Source organism: Desmodus rotundus, chromosome 1, assembly GCF_022682495.2.
Source record: "Desmodus rotundus isolate HL8 chromosome 1, HLdesRot8A.1, whole genome shotgun sequence".
Classification (NCBI taxonomy): domain Eukaryota; kingdom Metazoa; phylum Chordata; class Mammalia; order Chiroptera; family Phyllostomidae; genus Desmodus; species Desmodus rotundus.
In genome coordinates this window covers 17,699,742-17,722,372 of record NC_071387.1, presented here as the reverse complement: position 1 = coordinate 17,722,372, position 22,631 = coordinate 17,699,742, and the positions used below count along the sequence as shown (strand labels likewise).

At 49.3% G+C, this 22,631-nt stretch overlaps 1 protein-coding gene and 1 pseudogene across 3 annotated transcripts in view; both read right to left on the bottom strand.

Annotated features, from left to right (window-relative positions):
• The window catches only part of ZFP37 (ZFP37 zinc finger protein), a 31,087-nt gene extending 28,350 nt beyond the window's left edge, over nt 1-2,737 (bottom strand). The window contains exons 1-2 of one of the 3 annotated variants that reach the window (XM_053921592.2): nt 2,324-2,737; nt 47-173 (exon numbers count right to left, since the gene is read on the bottom strand). In XM_053921592.2, coding sequence (XP_053777567.2) covers nt 47-173; nt 2,324-2,389 — 193 coding nt within the window. In that variant the 5' untranslated portion in view covers nt 2,390-2,737. Of the gene's footprint in view, nt 1-46; nt 174-251; nt 2,287-2,323 lie in introns of those variants that run through there. The other 2 variants (XM_045196974.2, XM_045196975.2) reach the window with 2 other exon arrangements.
• Nucleotides 2,738-17,840: 15,103 nt separating this feature from the next.
• LOC112306500 (golgin subfamily A member 2-like) lies at nt 17,841-22,631 on the bottom strand (annotated as a pseudogene).

Below are 22,631 nucleotides of genomic sequence, written 5' to 3'. Positions count from 1 at the left end.
AGGTATCACAGTGGACACATTTTGAATTAGGAAGGAATTGCCTTACCCATTGAGGCAAGGTTGCTGTAGTTCTCCAGCATCACATCCTTGTACAGGCTCCTCTGAGCTGGGTCTAGTTGCTCCCATTCCTTCTGGGTAAAGGCCATAGTCACGTCTTTGAATGTTACCGATCCCTGTGACAGGATATTCTTGTTCAGTCTAATCTCATCCACACTCATGAGTGACTTGGACAGATAACGACTTGTTCTTACCTTGACCATTCATTCACTGTTGATCAGGATGTTATACAGGATACCTATTTCTACTCAATTTCTCATTTTTTCTTGAGAAACAAAAATCATATTAAGAAATGTCCCTGTTATGGGCTGAATGTTTATGTCTCCTCCAAATTCATATGTTGAAACCCCAGCCTCCAATATGATGGCATTAGGAGAGAGAGCCTTTGGGAGGAACTTACGATTAGATAAGGTCATGAGGGTGGAAACTTCATACATGGAATTAGTGCCCTTATTAGAGGCAGGAGAGAGCTTGCTTCCTCTCTCTACTCTTTCTGCCAGTGAGGACAGAAGTCTGTAACCTGGAAGAGGTGACCTATCTCACATGGGCATCCAATACTGTCAGTTTCCTATTCCCCTTTCAAAGATGATTATGCCAAATATTCTCCCCTTTCTCTTTGAAATCTCCAACATCTACTCCTTTCCCACTCTCAGCTGATGGATTTGTCTACTTCAAAGAGAAAATAAATGCAAATGGACAAGAACTACCTTGCCTTGTTACCATCAATTCCACTATCCTGTTTCCAAACCCACATAATCTATTTTCCCTTGTGTTAAAATGGAAGAACTGTCCCTTGGCTCACCTAAGGCCAGTCTGTCCACTTATGCTCTGGATCCCATCCTCAACTGCCTGCTCAAGGATTTCATCGCTGCAGTCAAACTCATTTCTTTTGTACTATCTACTTTTCCCTTTCTACTGCATCATCCCAACATACAAAGTTACCTTAACATCGATCATTCATCTGAAGAAAACCTTTCATAATCTCATGTCCCATCCAGTGTCGATTTCTCCCTTTGCCAGCAAAACTCCTAGTGTCTTCTAGACTTGCGGTTTCTACTTCATTACCTCCCGTTCTTTGCACTCATCCCAACAGAATTTTATGACTCCACCAAAAGAGCTACGATCAATCAAAATAACCACTGAGCTATATCTTGTAAAGATCAACTTCTCTATAGTCACACTTCTGGCATTCACAAGAGTGTAAGACACAACTGATTACTCCCGTTGTCTTGAAAAGATTTCTTCTCTATGCTTCTTTGACACATTTACAGTTTTCTTCCTACCTTGGCTCAGTGGCTACACTTTTTGCTTGTTTGTTAGTTTGTTTTTGTTTTCTACCAAACCTCAAAATGTCAGAGTGACTTAGAGTGGTGTCCTGGGCCCTCTTTTCTTCCCTATTTGCCCTCTCTCCCTAGGTCATCTTATCCAATGTTAGAGCTTTAAATACCATCTTTATACTGACGTCTTTCAAATAAGGATTCCCTAGCCCAGACCTCTCCTAAACTCTAGGCTCATACATGTAATAACTACTCAACATCTCTACTTGGACATGTGATGGGCATCTCGACACGGCCCAAACAGAACCGCTGCCATCTATCCTGGTTCCCATTCATATCCACCAAACCTGGCCTCCAACACAACGCGTTCTCAGAAATGGAATCACCATGTATCCAGCTCCTTGGGCCAAATGGCTAGATGTAAATCTTGGGGGTTTTTTCTTCCCTCTTCAATTCATCAGTAAGTGCTATGGGCTCATCTCCAAACGTATTCTGAATGTGACTTTTCATTTCGATGCTACAACCCTTTTCCAAACCATTATCATTTCTTCTTTCTAACTATTGCAATAAACTCTCCTAGCTGACCTTCCTGCACCTCTGCGCCACGGTCAGGGACTATCCAGTTTCCAACCAGCAAGCCACCGTACTCGCTGGCTCCCATAGCCTCCCCGAATTGCGGACCCCCACACTGCTCCCCAGTATCTGACACACCACAAAGCTCTGTTAATGAGCCCCGTGGCCTTCCAAAAGGACCTGTCAGTGACGGCCACAGGCACAACCTGCCCCCAACGCGGCCACCGCAGATCTCTCAAAACACTGATTCCCTAAACGGCAGCACTCCCTTTCAGCACAGACCCCTCCACCGCTGCTCCACAGATCCCTCAAAACGCTACCCGCCCCCTCCGACAACGACTGCCATTTCCAAAGCACCTATTTCGCAGGCAACGGTAACGCTCCAATCACTGACCCCCAATTAGACCATCTCTCACCACAGAGCGCCCCCTCCCCGTCGTCGCGCTCACCGCCGTGCTGCCCGCAGGCTCGGACACAGCCATCTCCCGGGGACACCCGGCCTTTTCCGCGGTCCTCGCACTCCTCCTCGGGTCCACGGCCTCTGGCTTTGTCAGGATCTGGTCGCAGTCAGATCAGGACTGGGCGGCCAACCCGAGCGCGGCTTCAGCGGGTACTGCAGCGGCGATGGCGGCGCCCTTGGTTCTCGCCCGCGGGCGCCGCCATCTTGGCCAAGGCTTCTCCGTACAGCGGAGATCCGGGGTCTCCCTACCGGCTCGGGGGCGACGGCCCGGGGGTCGGTTTCTTAAGGCGCCCTGGAGTGGTGAGGTGCGAGCAGGCAGAAACCCGGCTCAGTTACTCGTGGCCGAGCGCCTCGCGGCGCCTGGCATTCCGCCCCCCGGCTCCGGGAGTTTTCACTCCCAGAACGCAGAATTTGGAGCCGCTGTTCCGAATCAGCGCAGCCGGCTGCCGGGCAACGGGCCCGCAACGCCTAGCGCAGGCTCCAGAGAGCTAGGATAGTAAGCGAAACTGGAGGGAGAAAAAGCCCGATCGGGCAGATGCCACTGTTTCATAGGGGGAGGAGACTATCCTTTGAAATATAGGATGTCTTTTCATTTATGATATAAGAACAATGAGGGGGGGGGGGAATGAAGCAGCAGGTTAAGTGAACACAACACTCCTCACTGAGAACCCGGATTTGATGGAGATATTTCATCCAAATTATCAAGCAATTACAGCAGAAATAATTTCTCCATGCACTATTTCATGTATCAACACCATTTAACAATTATTTCTTTATCTTTTACTATGTGCACACTAAGTTGCTGTTCTATGCTAGGTAATGGGGGAAAAGTGGAGACACAGGTACACACTTTCGTTCGCTCGGCTGTAATATACAATGGGGCAGAAGGCTGGTGAATGTGTCTGTTCCTTCTCTGGCCGGCCTGGCTCAGCTGGTTGGAGCGTCGTCCTGTCATCTCAGGGCTGCGGGTTCAATTCTGGTCAGGGCACATTCCTAGATTTCGGGTTCCATTCCCAGCTGGCAGGAAGTGGTGGGGGCGGGCAACTATCCAGTAGATGAAGACATGTTGTTCCTTCTTCCAGAAGCAAACACCCTGTTTTGCACTTGGGTTATCTGGACTGAGTTATCCTGCAGTCGGCAGTGGGTAGCATTTGCCTGCCTTCCCTCCCAATTTCTTGTCCGAATAGGATCCTCAGTGCATCTTCACTGAGTTCATAGAAAAGATTCCCTAAGCCACCTAATCTCAGGACACTTTCTGCATAGTATCTCCAACCTATTACTGAACTTGTTTTTTCTAACAAAAACAAAAATTGTGTTTGGCCAACAAATCACACTGGTGTTTCCCATTTATCCTCAAACAATCCCAACAATATTTTCCCTAGTCGTCAAGTATCAACCCTATGGCCCAGTCAAATATGTTACAGGTAATCTGATCATTGAATTCTAACATGGTGACCATGATCTCTGCCCCCTAGTGACACAGTAGTGACACATGACAATCGGTGTTCTCCAAATCACACCTATCGTTGCCGTTGACAGGTAAGTAACATTTGAGACAAACAGTAGCTACAAGGCACGAGATTTGGAACTAAAGAGTGACTGACCCCAGCGCTCCTTCTCCTGTGACCTGTGGCATGTAGAAAACCTCTCGGGGCCTGTTTTCTCCATTGTGTCTTGGGACAATATCTATGGAAGAGAGGTGGTTAAAGCCAGAAGAAGAGACTGTGTGTGTTCAACACTAAGTACAATGGCAGGGGTTAAAAAGGGAGAAGTAGGTTTGCTCATTGATTCTATTAGTAAATGTCAGTGAGACAGGTGAGACACAGGATTGGTTGTGTGCAAGGACAACGGAAAACTTGAAGAGTGGGCACAGCGAAATGAGAAAATGAGATCTAATGCTCAATACAAGTGTAAGAAGGAATTCCTTTGAAAGGAGAAGCATCAGTTCAGTGTTTTGGAAGCAGGTGGGGGTATTGTGAAAATATCGTAGATTGGAGTGGAAGTAGTGGGGAGTTTACACATCCGTAAGCCTTTTATTGATGGGTATGTGAACTTCCACCATGTAGGTATGTCAGTGGACTGAGAATGAAAGATGTGCTGGACAGTAGAACATCCCCCAAATCACCCAGTGTGCTCCTGGAGGTAAAGCCTTCATTCTAGATGGGTTTCTACACATTCACCTTAAAAAAAATCCATTCTGTCTGTGATGAAAATAAATGAACACACACACTTATGTTTCTTTCAACGGATTTTATTTTTCATATAAAACAGGAAAATATCTGACGGGGAAAAGGTCCCAATCAATGACAGCCACAGTAATCTGAGCCCCTAGAAGAAATGTTTTCCTCTGTGAGCTCGTCCTACAGGTTGTCTGCTGGAACACTGGACCCGTAGGGCCCTGAGCTGGGATCCTCTTGGAGCCCGAGGGCGGGTCCATGATGACCGGAGTTTCCCCGACCGGTGGATTTCAGTCGCGCTGTGGGGAGGAAGCTGGTCGCCTGGGATCCTTGCACTGGGAGCTGGGAGCACGGAATCCAGATCGGCTCTCGGGCAGAAGGGACTGGGCGAGGACGCCTGCCGCGAGTCGCTTGCTATTGCCGGATGCTGGCAGGAAAGCCGAGCTGCGAAGCGAGCAAGATGTCGAGCTGGAAGATCGCCCATTGCAGGTTCGCCCCCGTGTGAGCCAGCTGCCAGCTAAGCCAGGCGCGCTGCGAGGCGTCGATCTGCATGCCACTGGCGGGCACCCGTAGGAAGGCGCCCCCCGAAGCCCGCAGCTCTTCCAGGCCCACCTTCAGAGCACCTACTTGGCTGAAGAGCCTGGACATCAGGACTTCCGAAGGCTCCGGGGCTTCTGGAAACGGGTGTTGGCGGCGGCGCTTTGGGGAGGCGGGCCTGCATGCTGGGCTGTCCTGGCAGCATCTGGGACGGGCGGTCTTCCCTGGACTTCTGGGTGGGATCCTCCTGCCATTGAGTTGAGGGGGAGGGTGGGCAAAACCTTTGTGGGTAGCAAAACAGGTGTTTCAGTGAGTATGAGTGGCCTGGCCAAAATCACCAGGGCCCCAACCCAGTGCCAACTCCCCCACCTCCCACTCTCCACCAAGCCTGACTGGTGGCCCTTCAACAATCTGATGGGAACCACTGCCAAGTCTTGTACCGTCTTCCAGCCCTTTAGGGCTTTAGGGGCATCTCACCAGGGTCAGTGTCTGTCCCTTCCCTCCCTTGAGTGCTGGTTTGCCACTCAGGGCAGGTGTCCATACCCCCATCTGTGCAGGGGCACAGCCCAGAACCTACCTGGCCTGTCCTGATGCCCTGCTCTGGTGGAGTAGGGCTTGCCCTTTCTTCTCCCTTGGGTGGGGGATAGCCGTCCCCTCACCTTCCCTTCTGGGCGTCTGTTTTCTTTGTGGTGGCTGTGAAGGGAATCATCGGGGCTTCTCTGCCCATTGTGCCTGGAGCTCTTAGCCATTTGGCTCTGCCTGGTGACCGCTGTGAGTGGACAGGTGGACAGTAATGAATGAGTGGTCCCTGACCTACCTCTGGATGTCTGGAGGAGAGTGGATTAGTGGAACAGCCCCACCCCCGATGGCTGACTTCTCTGGGAGGCCCACTGCCTCCCTGCTCCATGGGCAGCTGCCCAGGGCCCAGTTTTTCCATCACTCTTGATGTACCTCAGCCTGGCATGCCTGCTTCAGGAAACTCTCCCTCAAGTCCGGATCCCAAAGGTGGCTCAGCTGGTGAAGCCCAGAACCAAAAGGCATCTGGATTTCCCTGACTGCTTGCAGCGTATGAAGGTCAAAACTTCTGGGGCTTGCTGCTTTGCCCACCCCCATAATCTTCACCAAAGAGGGGAAGACAGAGAGAGAAAGAGAGAGAGAATGAATTTAGAATCCTACCTCCTTTGCTGTGGGAGCTTTCTTCGGTGTCCGTGATCTTCTTTCTCCACCTCTCATTGTGATGCCAATCCTCTCCTTCTTCTCCAACGGATGGGTTTCCCTTGGAGTAAATTCTCTCATATTCCCTGTGGGAGTGACCTGGTCTTCCTGGGTGTTCCTGGCCAGGCCTCCTGCCACTTGTCACCCCTTCCATCTCTTCCACGTCTCCCACCTGAGCTAGGCTACGTGTCTGGAGACCTGAGGAGTGAACCAGGCAATGATCAGACAGACAGGAAGCCTGGCTTTTTATAGGTGGGTCCCTTCCTGGGTCATACCATTATTGCAGTGGGGGGAGGGGAGATTATGCCCAAAACACAGGAAGTGGCTTGATGGGATTAGGCATTTGTTGAGTCTTCAGCCCATTCTCTTAGCTCCTGTGACTCTTCAGCTGCTAATTTCCGAGCATTCCCCCTGCCTGGCAGCAAGCAGAGGCAACCAGTTCTGTGCTGTGTGCTGATCTCAAAGAAAGTGCAATCTTTGTGTTTTGTTTCTAGTTGCTCTTTCAACATGGTCCCCTCCACATACGCCCAGGGACAGCAAAGTGCTGGTGTAAAAGACTAAAACACTCTTGAGTTTTTGGGTGTGCATTGTCTGTGGCCATTCCTCAGTTCCGCCACCACGGCAGGAAAGCCAACGTACAGTCTATGGAATAAAAGAGTGAGATTCGGCCCCCAGTTAATGTTTTCTTCAAAACCGGCAGCAGCATTCATTCAGCCCGAGGGCTACAGTGCTCTGCTCTCCACAGCAGGCCAACGTGGACTGTCTCATTCAAGCCCTCCTCACCTTATTTTCCCCTCGCTCATCCCCATCCAACGAGATTGCCGTAGGCTCGTGATGATTGTGCCAGGCTGTGCTGTCCTCAGAAAGCGTCTGCCTTCTTGGTTGACGAGGGTAATCAACAGGACACAACTCCAGAAAGGACGACGCGAACATTGTAAGATAAAGGATATGGTCAGATGTGCAAGTCCTAGGAATTGTCATCTCTCACGTGACATAAAATCTGTGTTTAAGTAGCTCCATCTTAGAGGATTTGTAATCTCTCTTAAGGGGAAAGGTCACAGCTAAAGGACCAGTTTTGGCTAAATGGATGCACGGCCTGGCTGATTTCATCAAATCCCAGACTCTACAAATGGTGCTTTCACCTTCCAAATGTGCATGGCTTTTATGCTCTAAGACCGAAGGCCCTCGGGATCCCAACCTGCATGCCTGAGCGTCCCCTTCACAGGCAGGGGGCTTTGTCCAGAGCACAGGTGGATTACCTCCCTCCAGTATCTCTTCATAAGAAGGAAGGCGGTGTTCCGGACACCTTCAGAATATTGCCCTTTCACCTCCCTCTGCAAAATGACCTAAGTGCCAATTTGGGACTCCTTTCCATAGTTACCTCCATCCTCTCCCCATCCCCCCACCCAGCTCCACCCCTGCAGTGGAACATCATGGGTGGCTCTGGAGGTCAGGTGCTGGTTGTCTAGGGAACCAGTGGCAAGTCTTTTAGGGCGTTAGGCGCATCTCACCAGGGTCATTGTCTGTCTTCCACTGGGTGCTTGGCTTGCTACTCAGGCCTGTCTCCACATCTCTACCCGTCCAAATGCCCAGCCCTAAAAGCTGTCCCTATCCCTTAAATTCCCTATTCAGATCCGGTTGAGTCAGGATATTTTTTTCCGCCTTGTGCTGAGGGTGGTGGTCCCTTCACCTTCTCACCATGCTCTACATTTCCTTTTTGCCGTCTGCAAGGGGATCCATTGGGGCTTCTCCACCATCTGCGCCAGCCCTTGGTCACCTGGCTCTGCCTGGTGATCTCTGTGGGTTGTTGGGAAGAGTGGTCTCATGCTATCCCTGGAATGTGGGTAGCACATTCCACATTATTCCCATCTCCACTGACACCTGATCTCATTAATGGCCACACCCCCAGGGGCCAGTATTCTAATAGGCACCACTGTTTCCAAGTGCCTCTCTGCATGCAGTAGCCTTTGCCTTGTGTCTGTTTACATGCCAAGATTCCTGGCACAGTGCCACAAATACTTGAAGTCCAGACCTGGAGGAGGCTCACCTGGCAGAGTACTAACCACAAGAATTCCAGCCTTCACCTTGGGTTTTCCCAAGGTCACTGAGGGAAGGTCAAATCCTCTGGGGCCTCCTGTTAATCTCATCTCCACTCTAATCTCTTTTGTTTCCCAAACCTGTACAATCATCTATCACAATTAGTTTCAGAAAAGAATTTGGACACCTACCTCGTATCCTCTGGGGGCCCTTCCAGGCCTGAACTAATTTCTTCTTTTCTTCATTTTTAATGGGGAAGTTAATTTTCTCACTTCTTTTCAAAGGACAGGTTTTCCTTGGATATAATACCTTCATATTCCCTGTAAGAGGGACCATGGGGCTCTCTGGGGAGTCAGGCAGCCCTCAGCTTGTATTTTCTCTTTCGTAACGCAATACCTCTACTCACAAGGTTGAAAAAGTGAAGAATTAAAAGAACAGCTAAACACAACGATGGTCATAAAACAGTAGCTTTACTGCCCTGACTGGTGTGGCTCAGAGGGTGGGGTGTCGTCCTTTGAACCAAAAGGTCGCTGGTTGGATTCCCAGTTGTGTCTGGGTTGTCAGCCAGGTCCCTGGTCATTGGGCATTGGGGGCCACGGAAGACCCGCAAAAGGCAACTGATTCAAACACCAACGTTTCTCTCCCTCTCTTTCTCTCTCCCTTCCCCTCTTTCTAAAAATAAATAAATAAAATCTTAAAAAAACAACAACAACAAGCAAACCAGTAGCTCTACCAAGTCATTCTATCATTAAGGGTAAGTTAATGAAATAAGATACCAGAAGGATTTGTGGGCAGTGGAAGTACAAATCTTTGGAAATGGAAGTAGGCACAGAATACTGAGAAAATGAGATCTACATGTCAGTATAGGTCTAAAAATCAAACCCTGTGAAAGGAGAGCCAAGGGCTGTGTTTTGACAGTGGGATGAAGATATTGCTTGCCAAATGACACAGTAGGAATGTCATATATGTATATGTATGTTTTTTTTGTTTTGGGGTTTTTTTTTTAGAGAGAGGGGAAGGGAGGGAGAAAGAGAGGGACAGAAACGTCAATATGTGGTTGCCTTTTGGGCACCCACACAATCCATGCATGTGCCCTGCCTGGGAATCAAACCAGTGACCCTTTGGCTCACAGGCCGGCATTCAATCCACTGAGCCACGCCATCCAGGGCCCAAATGCTTTTTTGGAAAGTCCTATATTTTGATTGGAGTAGTGATTACATGTGTGTATACACGTGTACACATTTCCATCAAGGTGAGCATTAGCTCTGGGAGCATTGTGTGCATGTAAATTAAATCTATAAAGTTGATACAGTGAAAACATAGGAAAAAACAAGAATAATCGAATCAGGGAAATAAATAAATAAAGAGAAGTTTCAAGAGGTACCTGAACAATTGCAAGGACATTTACATAATCATGTGGTAAAAGTTTGCGATACTAAAGAAACTTATTGGGGCACCCTTAGAAGCTAACCAACCATGAATCAAAAACATGTGACTTTAATTTCAACACTAGAATGTCCGTTACATCCCTCAAGTAATCAAGTTTGCTCATTTGGTTTAAAGGCTTGTAGGTTTCTGTGTCAGTCTGTTAGAACTGTTATTAGAAAGCACCGCAAACTGGATATCTTAAACAACAGAAATTTATTTTCTCATAGTTCAACTCGGAGGCGCCAGGCTCACCTGGCAGCCCCATCCCAACACGAGCTGGACCAGGAGACCCACAGGCCCTGCAGGTGGCCATGGACGAGCTGCAGAGCCGCTTTACTCACAGAGGTCCTACAGGAGGATCTGAAGGAGCCGGTTGAGGAGCTGGAGGGCTTGGTCGTGGTGATGTGATAACCTGACACCACGCTGGAGAAGTGGGGCCGGGGCTCTGCCCCCACCCCGTTCCTGCCACCCCGTCCCTACCACCCTGTCCTATTATTGTAATACCAGAATACGCTTATTTATTGAGAACACAGGACACAGAACGGAGGCGAGGACAGGGTTGATTCGACTTCTATTTGTTTTATTTCAGAACAAATGGACTTAGCCATTAAAAGAAAAAAAAATACAAGGAGGTGATGGGTCTCCAGAATTTCAGCGATTCCGCGAGGGGCACGCGGCAGCCGCTAAACTGTAGGCTCTGAGCTTCGTTCACCGCCCTCCAAAGGCCAACAGAGCACGTCCGACTCGCGCCAGCGCCAACCGGCGCCTCGGTGGGTGCGGGAAACGCCCGCGGCCTGGGTTCGGGCGACGTGGTGCCGCTTCCAGAGTAAGAAGCAGAGCCAGGTTTGCCGCTGGACGGGTTGCGCGCGGCCGGGGGACGCAGCCCAGGCTTCTCAACTCCCCTGGGAGCTGCGAAAATCGTGAGTGAATAGCTGCCTCTCCCGGCCCTGACGGCCCAGCCCAGCCCAGCTTAGATCTGCAGGTCTTGATTTCAAGCACTAGTTTCCACCAATGGGAACCCGATCACCACGGAGCAGTGACACATGTGGGCGGTGCCAGAGAATGTGCGCTAGGAATAGGGGGCGTCCGTAGCAGTAAGGGAGTGCTCGCAACAGCAGGGGACAGGGCCAAAGGATGCTCGTGACTTTCAAAGGACCTCTCACTGGGCAAGTTTGAGCATTAAAATAAATAATGATGGCAACAGATGAAGACACATTAAATGAAATAGCAATCAGGAGTCCAATTGACTTATCCACCTCTTTGTAAATGGGGTATTTGTAGAATAGCGGTGATGCAATTAGCACTAGGACTTTTTCCATCGTGTTATTCTTGACTTTTTAATACAACATGTTCGCAAGACTTATTTTTACAACTTATTGAGGCGATTGGAGACTCAAAACCATCACATCCAGTCCTAATTTTTCACATTCAGGATTGTTCTGGAGAGAAATACCAACAATTTCAGAGAAAGGGAAAATGTATCTACAATAAAGGGAACATATACAAGTATTGGGACCTTCCAGTTGCATGTGTTGGGGACGCTGCCCGGGAAAAACGTGTGACATGATTGCTTTGTCTGTGGGAATGATGGATTTTACAACCTGTGTCCACTTGCCATCCTTGTTCCTTACATAGCTGGCCACCGGCATTTTTATGTCCATAGCACCTTTTCCCAATTTCTAATAATTGCATGAGCTAGATCATATCCAAATGTTTGTTTCGTTTCAGTAAATGTTTGTTTTGTTCAAGTTTCAATAAAACTTTCTTAGGTCATTTAACACATCATTTTATTGCAACCATGCCTAAAAATCTGAGTTTTGAGTTCATGATGGGCTACAGCTGTTATACAATCAAAAAGTAAAGAAGGTATTCTGCTTCTTAGCTCACATTGGTACTTCAGATTAACATGACTTCCCAGTAGCATTACATATTCACTTTGAATTGTATTACATGGATAAGCCACATTGCATCCTTTACTATGTGGTTAGCTCTATAGATTGTATAATACCTTATACGTACAACAAATTTTTAAAACATTCCAGCATCAAGGTCTTTGTGATCTGTGCTTTTGTCTTTTCTTTTTTTTAACAAATTTAGTTAAATTTTACATTTACCATATAGCAAAATAATATGAGCAGAATTATATCCTTAATAATCACAGATTAAAGCTTGTCCTTTATCTTTTTCTTCACTTCATTACCATGAGAGTAAACAAATCTTCTTTAGACTTTAACCTTCCCCACTTTAAGCCACTCCTGGTTGAGCAAATGTCACATTCATTTGTTTTTATTTATAGGGTTGCTTTTCCCAGAGTCTTTACAATTTCCACTAAATAGAAGTACTAGGAATGCCGTTTTGGTGTCCACAATTCTGCAGGATGTCTGGTGGTCTTCTTTTTCTTGCTACTTTTAGTGGATTGTCTTCTTTCTAAACTGCTTTATTTATTTTTATTTTTATTTTTTAATTGAGTCTAAAGAGGGGGAAAGGGAGGGAGAAAGAGAGAGAGACATCGATGTGAGAGAGAAACATGGATCGGTTACCTCTTGCATGTACCCCAGCCAGGACAGGGCCCAATACCAGGCGTGTGCCCTGACTGGGAGTCAAACCAGTGACCCTTTGGTTTGCAGGACGATGCCCAACCAACGGAGCCACACCGGCCAGGTCTTCCTAAACTGCTTTATAAACACGATGGCCTAATGTATTGAAAACACTATCAGAAACAAGAATGCTTCTAATAACAAAACCAAAACATGGTTTATGATCTCTTTTAGGAACACAAAATGAATGATATTTGCCAAGGTTTAGATTAAAGTTACATGTTCAGAGTATTCCAACACCTGGCTAATTATGAACTTGATTTTCTATACTGGGCCCTGAAATGAGGGAGAATTCACCATTTTCTACATTGCTTAGCCTTCTATTCTACACTCACTAGTCCTTTCCTTGAACAATATCTAAGGACACAAGAAGATGAATTTTGGCCAAAATATCCTTTAGGATTAGGTTATTTAAAACTTGTAAGTGTTCAGTGTAAGAAAATATCTTGTCGGGAGAACCAGGATGGCGGCGTAGGCGGGCACACTGCGCCTCCTTGCACAACCAGAACTGACGGAGAATCGAACAGCAAGGGGGTCCGACACCAAGGAAATAGAAAATAAACATTCATCTAGACCGGTAGGAGGGGCGGAGACGGGCACCGGGGTGGAGAGGACTCTCGTGGCTATGGCGGGACTGAGACTGGCGGAGTGTGGGACGAACGGGGCAGGCAGTCCGAGCACTAGCAGACCCTGCGGCCACACATTCTCGCAGATAAACCGAGAGGGCCGGACTCAGAGTGGCGGAGAGCGGGGCAGGCAGAGTGCGGGTAGCACACCGCAGCCCCACATTCGAACATAGATAAACCGGACGAACGGCGGGGAGCGAAGCAGACTGCACAACCCAGGGCTACAGCTCGGGGAAATAAAGCCTCAAACCTTTGATTGAAAATGCCCGTGGGGGTTGGGGCGGCAGCAGGAGAGACTCCCAGCCTCACGGGAGAGGTCGTTGGAGAGACCCACAGGGGCCTAGAGTGTGCACAAGCCCACCCACTCGGGAACCAGCACCAGAGGGGCCCAGTTTGATTGTGGGTATCGGAGTGAAAGATTGAAATCCAGAGGAGAATGAAGCAGGCGCCATTGCTCCCTCTGGGCCCCTCCCCCACGTATAGTGTCACAGCGCAGCCACCAGCGTTACCCTGCCCCGGTGAACACCTAAGGCTCCGCCCCTTGACGTAACAGATGCGCCAAGACAAAAAAAGAAAAAAAAATGGGCCCAAATGACAGAACACTTCAAACCTCCAGAAAAAATACAACTAAGCGACGAAGAGATAGCCAACCTATCGGATGCACAGTTCAAAGCACTGGTTATCAATATGCTCACAGAATTGGTTGAATCTGTTCGAAAAACAGATGAAAAAATGAAGCCTATGCTAAGAGAAACAAAGGAAAATGTACAGGGAACCAATAGTGATGCGAAGGAAACTGGGACTCAAATCAATGGTGTGGACCAGAAGGAAGAAAGAAACATCCAACCAGAAAAGAATGAAGAAACAAGAACTCGGAAAAATGAGGAGAGGCTTAGGAACCTCCAGGACATCTCGAAACATTCCAACATCTGAATTATAGGGGTGCCAGAAGGAGAAGAGGAAGAACAAAAATTGAAAACTTATTTGAACAAATAATGAAGGAGAACTTCCCTAATCTGGCAAAGGAAACAGACTTCCAGGAAGTCCAGAAAGCTCAGAGAGTCCCAAAGAAGCTAGACCCAAGGAGGAACACACCAAGGCACATCATAATTACATTACCCAAGAATAAACGCAAGGACCTACATCCAAGATTACTGTATCCAGCAAAGCTATCATTTAGAATGGAAGGGAAGATAAAGTGCTTCTCAGATAAGGTGAAGTTAAAGAAGTTCATCATCACCAAGCCCTTATTATATGAAGTGTTAAAGGGAGTTACCTTAGAAAAAGAAGATCAAAAATAGGAACAGTAAAAATGACAGCAAACTCACAGTTATTAACGACCACACCTAAAACCAAAACAAAAGCAAACTAAGCAAACAACTAGAACAGAAACAGAACCACAGAAATGGAGATCACATGGAGGGTTGTCAATAGGGGAGTGGGAGGGGAGAGAGGGGGGAAAGGTACAGAGAATAAATAGCATAAATGATAGGTGGAAAATAGACAGGGGGAAGGTAAGAATAGTGTAGGAAATGTAGAAGCCAAAGAACTTATAAGTATGACCCATGGACATGAACTAAAGGGGGGGAATGTGGGAGGGAGGGGGTGGGCAGGATGGAGTGGAGTTGGGGGGGAATGGGACAACTGTAATAGCATAATCAATAAATATATTTTTTTAAAAAAGAAAATATCTTGTCTTGGAGCAATATATTCCCTTTGTTCACTCAAAAAGTGTAGCTGCCAAATTAAGAACTTAAAGGAATGAACAAATTTTATCTGGGGCTTATCTGTACATATTTGTTTCTCAATTAAAAATGCACAATTGGGCCCTGATCAGTGTGGCTCAGTTGGTTGGGTGACATCCTGCAAAGCGAAGGGTCACCTGTACGATGTCAGAGCTCATGCCTGGACTGCAGGTTTGGTCCCCTGTCAGGGTGCACACAAGAGGCAGCAGAAATGAAATAAGGATGATTATATTTAATTTTTAGAATTGTTAGAATTATTTTTAAAAGTAAAGGAGATATTATACGTAGGTCAGTGTTTGGTTCCTAATAAAAAAATTCAATTAATGGCTTGGCAAGGAAGTTGGTTTCATTTGTTTATTGAACAAACATTTACTGCAGCTCCACTTAGGCCGGGATCTTGTCTAATTATTCGGGATAAGTTGGTAAATAAAATAACTGCTCTGTTGGGAATTCCTGAATATCATCTAGAAATTGTACTACTAGTTATTCACCAAGGACACGAAAACAATGTCTACTTCTCTGTGTATGAATATTCATAGCAGCTTTATTCATAATATCTCCAAAGTGGTTATAACTCAGATGTACATATACATATTATGGTATATTTATACAAGAGAAAACGACTTAGGAATATAAAGAAACAAATTATCAGCACATGCCACAACGTGAATAGATTTCCAAAACATCCTGCCAGAAAAATGAACCAGACACAAAGAGTATATTCTGGTCCTGACTGGTGTAGCTCAATGGGTTGCGTGTTGTCTCTCAAATGGAAAGGTTGTCGGTTCGATTCCCAGTAAGCAGCCGAACGATGTTTTTCTCCCTCTCTTTGTTCCCTCCCTTCTCTCTCTAAAAATAAATAAATAAAATCTTTTTTAAAAAGTATATCCTGTGTGGTTTCATTTACAAGAGCTTGTAACCCTCTAAGAAGTAAATCATGTGTGGCATAAAATGTGATATAGAAAATCACTCCCACTTCATCTGCTGATTTTGTTTCTCTGATTTATCGTTTTCTGCAAAGCATCATTTATTAAGATACCAGGTTGGATATTTTAAAACTCTTCTGTTGTAGAAAATCAGGATGAAACATGGATCACCCATGGCTGGTAGCATTTTGACCTGAGATAATGCCATCAAGCCAGCCCATGTGAAGAGTGTCCATGACAGGTATCCCTTCTCAAGGTATCCACTCATTGGGGATATCTCATTGTCAAGGTCAAAGTTAAACTGGAGATCTAACTTTCTCCACAATATCTGTGTCCTATCCTATTTCTAGGTGCCATACAGATCAGGAAGATCTCAGAGGACTCTTCCACCCTGAAGGCCACCTGTGTGCACCGAGGACAAGATCCTGCGTCAGTGAAAAGAGCGGTGTGAGGTGGGCACGGGACACTTACCAAACAGGGCATGCCAGCCTGAAAACGTCCCTCAGGCATCGCCTTTGTGCTCAAAGAGAGGACGCATACACACTTCGCCAGGATGCAGCCCTGCACTCCACAGCGTCCTTGTCTTCATCAGCAGGTAACTTGGCCACCTAAAACCTTTTCCTCACTCTCCGCCTCATTTCCCTGAGGTGCTCCGTGTGGCTGTGAGGGGAACCCTGTCACCTGTGATGGCTGGCTGACACTTTCACCTGCAATAACACCACGGAGTCAGTCAGTGGGAAAAGTCTGCGTGGCAGGGCTCCCCTTCCTCCAGGTACACACTCAGCGGGGAGACCTCACTGTCAAGTTCAGCGTTAAACCACAAACATGGCGGATACTGGCCTGATTCTAGGACCCATGCGGGTACGCCCAGGACCCACCACCCACTCAGTGCTCACCTGGCACTGTGTCCATGTGGCACTGGACGTTTGTTCCTGCTCTCGACCCCCTTGTGGGGGTGACGTTGGCAGGAGCTGTGCCCTGTGCAGAAGCCTAATGTTATGTCCCTAGCTTTGAAGTTAAGTCCCCACCGTGGTGTCTGGAAAGCAACCTGCATTTCTTGTGTGTACACTGAGATTCTTGTTTAAACCTGCAACTGCTAGGTGCCCCTTCCTGTAGTTTTGCTAATCATAAGACCTCTTCGGCTCTCCCCTGTCTTCGCCCTCTGGTCAGGGAGAGGAGGAGGAGTAATGCGTCCGGCCTCACCCTCCTGCACCTCACCCGAGGGTGTGGCTTTCACACAGCTGGCACTGGTCACTCCACACACAGTCCCACCCTGTGCCCCTCACATGGGCGTCTGAGCCCTCTCAGGCTGGGCGAGGAAGATTATCTTGGATCCTTAAACAAGCCGCTGAGTAAGGGACACGAGTCTGTGAGCCGCCTGGGGAAAAGCTTCACAGATGCCTTCCTGTGTCCTCCCCACCTCACACCACAGGGCTGGTGTGTCTGGTCCCTTCTGTGAGGCATCCTGGAGAGTGGAGGAGGCTTGTTGCAGGTGGGCCCTGCCCCCGGCAGGATGGCGGGGAGCTCTTGGGGGCAGGAGGATGGTGTCTGGCTCTCTGTGTCTTTGGGTAGAGCTATACTTCTCACGAAGAGAAGCTGCTGAATGGTTTATAGTATTTCCTAGTGTTCTTTTATACATGTATTGAGAAAAACGAACATTTTAAAGGATGGGACCTCTGAGCAGCTACAACAAAAAAACCTAGACATGGACAGGTGTGGAAGAGCCCAGTCAGCCTCAGGACAGCTGGAAGGAACCTTCCAGGCACTGAGCCCCAACTCCTGGGGTCCCCTGAGTGTACACCTCCAAAGTGAGCCCAGGCAGTCCACAGCACACGGCTGCCACAAGAAACAAACATTGTTTAGGTTCCCTGCTAAGGATGAGCAGGGACACTCCTCTTTCGAGGCGGGCCAGGGAGAGGGTCCACAGAGGTTGTTACATGTGTGCAAACACTTCTTCTGGAGATGGGGCCGCTGAGTGCATGAGGTGAAGGACGATTTCAGGACAGTGATGAACAGCCCCCTCCAAACCCAGCAACTGATGCTGGAGTGGCCGAGACCTCCCTGGTCTGTCGCCCATGGAGGCAGCTCTGATTTCTAGTGGTTGGGGCTCTCTGCACACAGCCTGACATGCCTCAGTTTTCGTCCTTTCCTTTTCTCAGTGGATGGAAACGCTGAGACAAACGGCTCACCCCGTTTCCACTTTCCCCTCGGCTAGAACCTGTGGCAACACGGGCCTTCGTGTCCCTGTGAGTCTTTGCTGGGTCAGGGTGCTGAGCTCGGAGACTCTTTTCCCAGAAGAGGTGGAGGAACCCTGAGAGCGGCAGAGGCCTGCCTGAAGCGCAGGTGCCGGTCCTGGGACCTCGGAGGTCCTGGTACTCGGGACCCTGTCTGGACCCTCCCACTGCTGATTGGCACAGTGCGACCTCAGCCTGCCTGTGTCAGCAGAATGTGGAATTCATGCTTACCCCCTCTTTAGGGAAGAAGGGAGCCTTGTCATCACTGGCACTGTGTTCGTTCGGTCCCCTCTTGGGCCCTGAGGACGTCCCTAGGTGGGCTTTTCTCATTGCATTAGCTCCGCAAACCTCCCATTTGGTATTTAGGATCTGGTCGATGACTGACTTGTTCTACAGGTTTAATACCTGCCTTGTCCTAGAAACATCTCTGATTCCTGGTGGGCCGGGACTCTGCCCAGAATTGAACACGCCCATGGCTCTGTGCCACAAGTCTGGGCCCTTTCCTCATCTCCAGGGTTATTTGTTTTTATTTCTTGTCTGTTGGTGTTGTTTTTAATGGCTAAATCCATTTATTCTGAAATAAAACAAGACAAATAGGAGTCAAAACAACCCTGTTCCCATGTCCTTCCTGTGCCCTGTGATATCAATAAATAAGTGTACTTTGGTATTATAATGCTAATAGGACGGGGTGGCAGGAACAGGGTGGGGGCAGAGCCATGTCCCACTTCTCCAAGGTGGTGTCAGTTTGTCAGATCACCAGGACCAAGCCTGGGCACTCCCGGGGACCCTGCATCTTACCCAGCCACTGCAGGACCTGCTGGGGTGGGGGTGGGGGGGTCTCAGCATAGTGGGGCCTGGCTCCACCAGTCAGCGGGCCTCACCTCTGTCAAGTCCTCTCTGGCTCTGAGCAGCTCCCGTTGCCTGGGGGGCTGGGGGACTGTAGTAGGCTCCCCAGCAGGGCTCTGGGCAGCCTCCAGGAACTTGCCATACAGGCTTGCCACCAGCTCAGGCGTGCCAGCAGCTTCTGCAGCTCCAGGAGCTTCACCTTCCTCTTCTCCTTGTCCTTAACCACACAGCTGGCTCATATACTCACTCCTCTTGGTGACGCTGCTTTAGTACTGCCCTGGGTCTGATAAAGGGGGATATTGTGTCATTCTCCAGCTGTGTCTATCTCTCCAGAGGGCTAAATGTGGCAATGCTCCAGCTCCTCAACTGGCTCCTTTAGATCTACCTCCTCTTGCAGGACTTCTGTGAGTCAGGTGGCTCTGCAGCTTGTCCATGGCCACCTGCAGGGCCTGGTGGGTCTCCTCGTTCAGCTCGTGTTGAGATGGGGCTGCCAGGTGAGCCAGGTACCCACCGTGTTCCTTGTGCTTCTGCTGCTGCCTATGCAGCATGCCTGTTTCTCCTCAGCACTGGCTAAGGCCACATTAAACATGCCACCATGGCCTCTTGGCTCTCCAGGTCCTCCGGCGCGCTTAGCTTTGGCCAGGGAGCCTCTTCATCCTTCTCCTCTTCTCCATCCAGTCCACCTCCTTCCTCAGACACAGCCACAAGGCTCAGCTGAGCCTGTAGCTACTGCTTCTGTTGCTTCACAGTTTCCAGGAGCCCCTGGGTCTCCTGAACCTCTTGGCAGGACATCTTGGCTTCCACCTTGCCCTGAACTTCCTTTCCCTGCAGTGTCTCCATGAGGTGCAGCCGGACCTGGTTCTGTGGCACCTCTTTGTCAAAGGCTGGCTGCTGCCAGATGACCATGTGCTGCTGCAGGTCACTCAGGTGCAGGTCCTGCTGCTGCTGCAGACGCTGAGCCTCTGGGCTCTTCAGCTCCACCATCTCCTTCAACTCCCCCAGCTTCCCTGCAGGTGGCCCAGCTTCTTGGCCAGCTCCTTCTTGACATTCTGCTCTGTCTCACGTGCTCTGGTGGTCTCCATATTCTTGTTGGTCCCCCTGACGGAGCCACCCTGCAGCTCAGCCAGTTGCTCCCAGACCCTGCAGTTCTGGGAGGGAACACAGCTGATGGTGGTGCAGTCATCTGCGTCTCCACCCGCTCCTCCAGTGCTTGGCCTCCTGCTCCAGGTCCAGCAGTCGGCGCCCCTGCTCCTGATTCTGATGACCCAAACCTTCATGGCTCTGAATCTGGGCCTGCAGCTCTCCTGCCAGGATCTCCAGTTCCTGCTGTAGCTGTTCTGCTTCTCCTTGTGGCCTCTGTTCCACCTCCGAGGGCCCTGCTGAGGGCTCCTGGGGTAGGCAGAGAGCTAACTACCTGGTTCCTCAGGTAGGCCAAGCTGGTCAGCTCCTGCACCTGATTCATGCTCAGCTCCTTCTTCTCCTTCAACGTGCACATCTGCTCTGACATCTGCTGCATCTTCTGTTGCCAATGTCCTTCTCTTCTCTCACATTCTCTGCATATTGGTTTCTCTTCACCTGCAGCTTTTTCAGCAAATCCTTCAGCTGCTCCACATGTGTCCCCAGATGTGCCCGCTCTTCCAGCGCTTGCTGTCACTGCCCCTCGCTCTCAGGGGTTTCCGACTGACTGGGAAATTGTTGCAGCAGGACCTCTGATGTCTCCAGCTTTTTCTTCTGCTTTTCTTCCATCCCGAGCTGCATGGCCTCCTTGTCAGTCACCGAGACCCGAAGCTTCTGCAGTTCCGAGTTCTCCTGCTTCGGGTTGTCATTTGCTTTGTTGTTCTGGTAGAACTCCAGCTTTGGGGCGTCACAAGTTTTGGGTAGTTCTTCGTTGCACCTGTCCACCTGTTTCTGCTGCGTGGAGACGGCACGTGGCGTCCACTCCAGACCTCCAACACGCTGCTGGGAAGACCTCGCAAGACCAGCAAGATCCTCCGCCTCTCCCATTCTGGGCCTGGTTGCTTGTTGAGAAAGGGCCAGGGCTGTCTGTAAGTGTGTCTTCTCAGACACTGGAATCCCTGTGGTCTGGATATAAATCTGTAATTGCTTTCTCAGAACCTCTTGTCCCTTTGCAAGTTTTTGCTTATATTTCCATTTCTCTTTTTCTAGTTAATCTGCAACTTCCCGGTTCTGTTGTTTCTCCAGAGCCTTTATGTTAGCAGGAGATGCTAGTCCCTCCACATGGACGAAGGATGCAGACTCACAGATGAGCCAATGAGCTGCTGGGAAAGCTGATGCAGGCTCTCGGTAGATGAGAATGTGCTTTCCGACAGGACAGAAGGACCATTTGCAGGACCATAGTTCTGAGTTGATGAAATAGCACTGGGGAGAAGGACACTGCCAGGTGACATGGTGTCATCAGAAGGCAGTGCTGTGGGAGTGGCATGATCATCAGGTACATCCTCAGGCAAGTGACAACCATCAGAAGTGGCTGTCTGAGGGCTCCGGTCATTTTTAACCTTTGCTTTTTCTTAGCTTCTACCAGAACACCAATGCCTCTCTGCTGCGGAAATTCCCTCAACTTTTTCCTGGCCTCGGTCAATTTGTTCTGTCGGACTTCTTCCGACATCTCAGGAAGGGCAGGCCTCCTTGTCTTCTGAATGCACCCTTTAGTGAAGCAAGTGACAGGCACTGGGCCCCTCGTTCCCAGGGTTCTCTGCTACTCCCCTGAGGCGGGAGGTCCCCAATCTGGTCTCCCTTCTCTGGTCCTCTCCAGCTGAGGCTCTCCTGGGGTCTCCCTCTCTTGAATTGGTGATAGATTCTTGACCTGTCTGCTGTTTGCCCCCATCAGAGGGACACTAACCCGTGGTCTCCCTGAGACGGTGATATGTTGTGAGAAGCTAGATCATGAGGGAGGATGCCATATAGTGAGGAGAGGTGGCCCCAAGATAAATGGGGGGTGTGCATGAGGGTGGGATCCAGAACCTGGTTACGGTCTGGGGATAGAAGGGAAAAGGCAAGTGGGGGGGGGCAGGTGGCAGGTGGTCCCAGACCAGTGTGGGATCCAGTGGTAAAAATGGATGAGAGACAGAGGGCCCACTTTGTTGGAGGTGGTAAAATGGAAAGTGAAGGGCTTGTGGGTGAGAGGGGGGTGGGGGCAGTGTCATTGATGACACCATGGGTATAAGGTGACAAAGACTGTCTGCTTCCATGGTTACTCAGCCACACCCCTCAGAGCAGAGATCTTGCGGTAACTTCTCCGTGATCTGGCTTCCAAAAGAAGGCTTGTGCTAGTGTGTGTGGGAAACAGGGACTTCCAGGAATATCTCAGGGACAGGTGAACCTGGCTGGGGTCCCAGGCCCCATGTCCCTGCCTGCATGACAGCCCATTATCCCTCAGCCAAGCCTTGCTTTCGTAGCCCTTACCCATGGTTCTCCCATTCACGTCAAGGCCAGGCTTCACTGGCGTTCGGTGGGCTAGCTAGGAAGAGGGACCCCTGAAGTCACCCAAGAGAACACTCACCTCTCTCAAGAGAAAGCTGGCCCAGTGCTGCAGCGGGCCTTCCAGGGGAGCTTTCCAAGGTGGGAAGCTCCAACCCAGATACAGTGGTGCTGGCTGGAGCAGGGGGATCTTTCAGAAGCTCTGGGGTCTATAGCCTTTGGATAACAGCCCTTGTCCCCACTGGTGCCTGCTGGGCCCTCCCTGTTTCCCTGAAGCCACGATCCAATCTTCCCTGAGCATTCCTAACTGACTGCTATCTCTTCTCGTGTTGGTGCAAAGAGAGGGAAGAGGGAAGGAAAGACCGGTGTCTCAAGCTTTTTTTGGTCCGAGCCTAGGGTTCACTTACCTCATCGATGTTGTGTTCTTTTTCAAATGCTGGAATGTTTCTGAGCTCCAT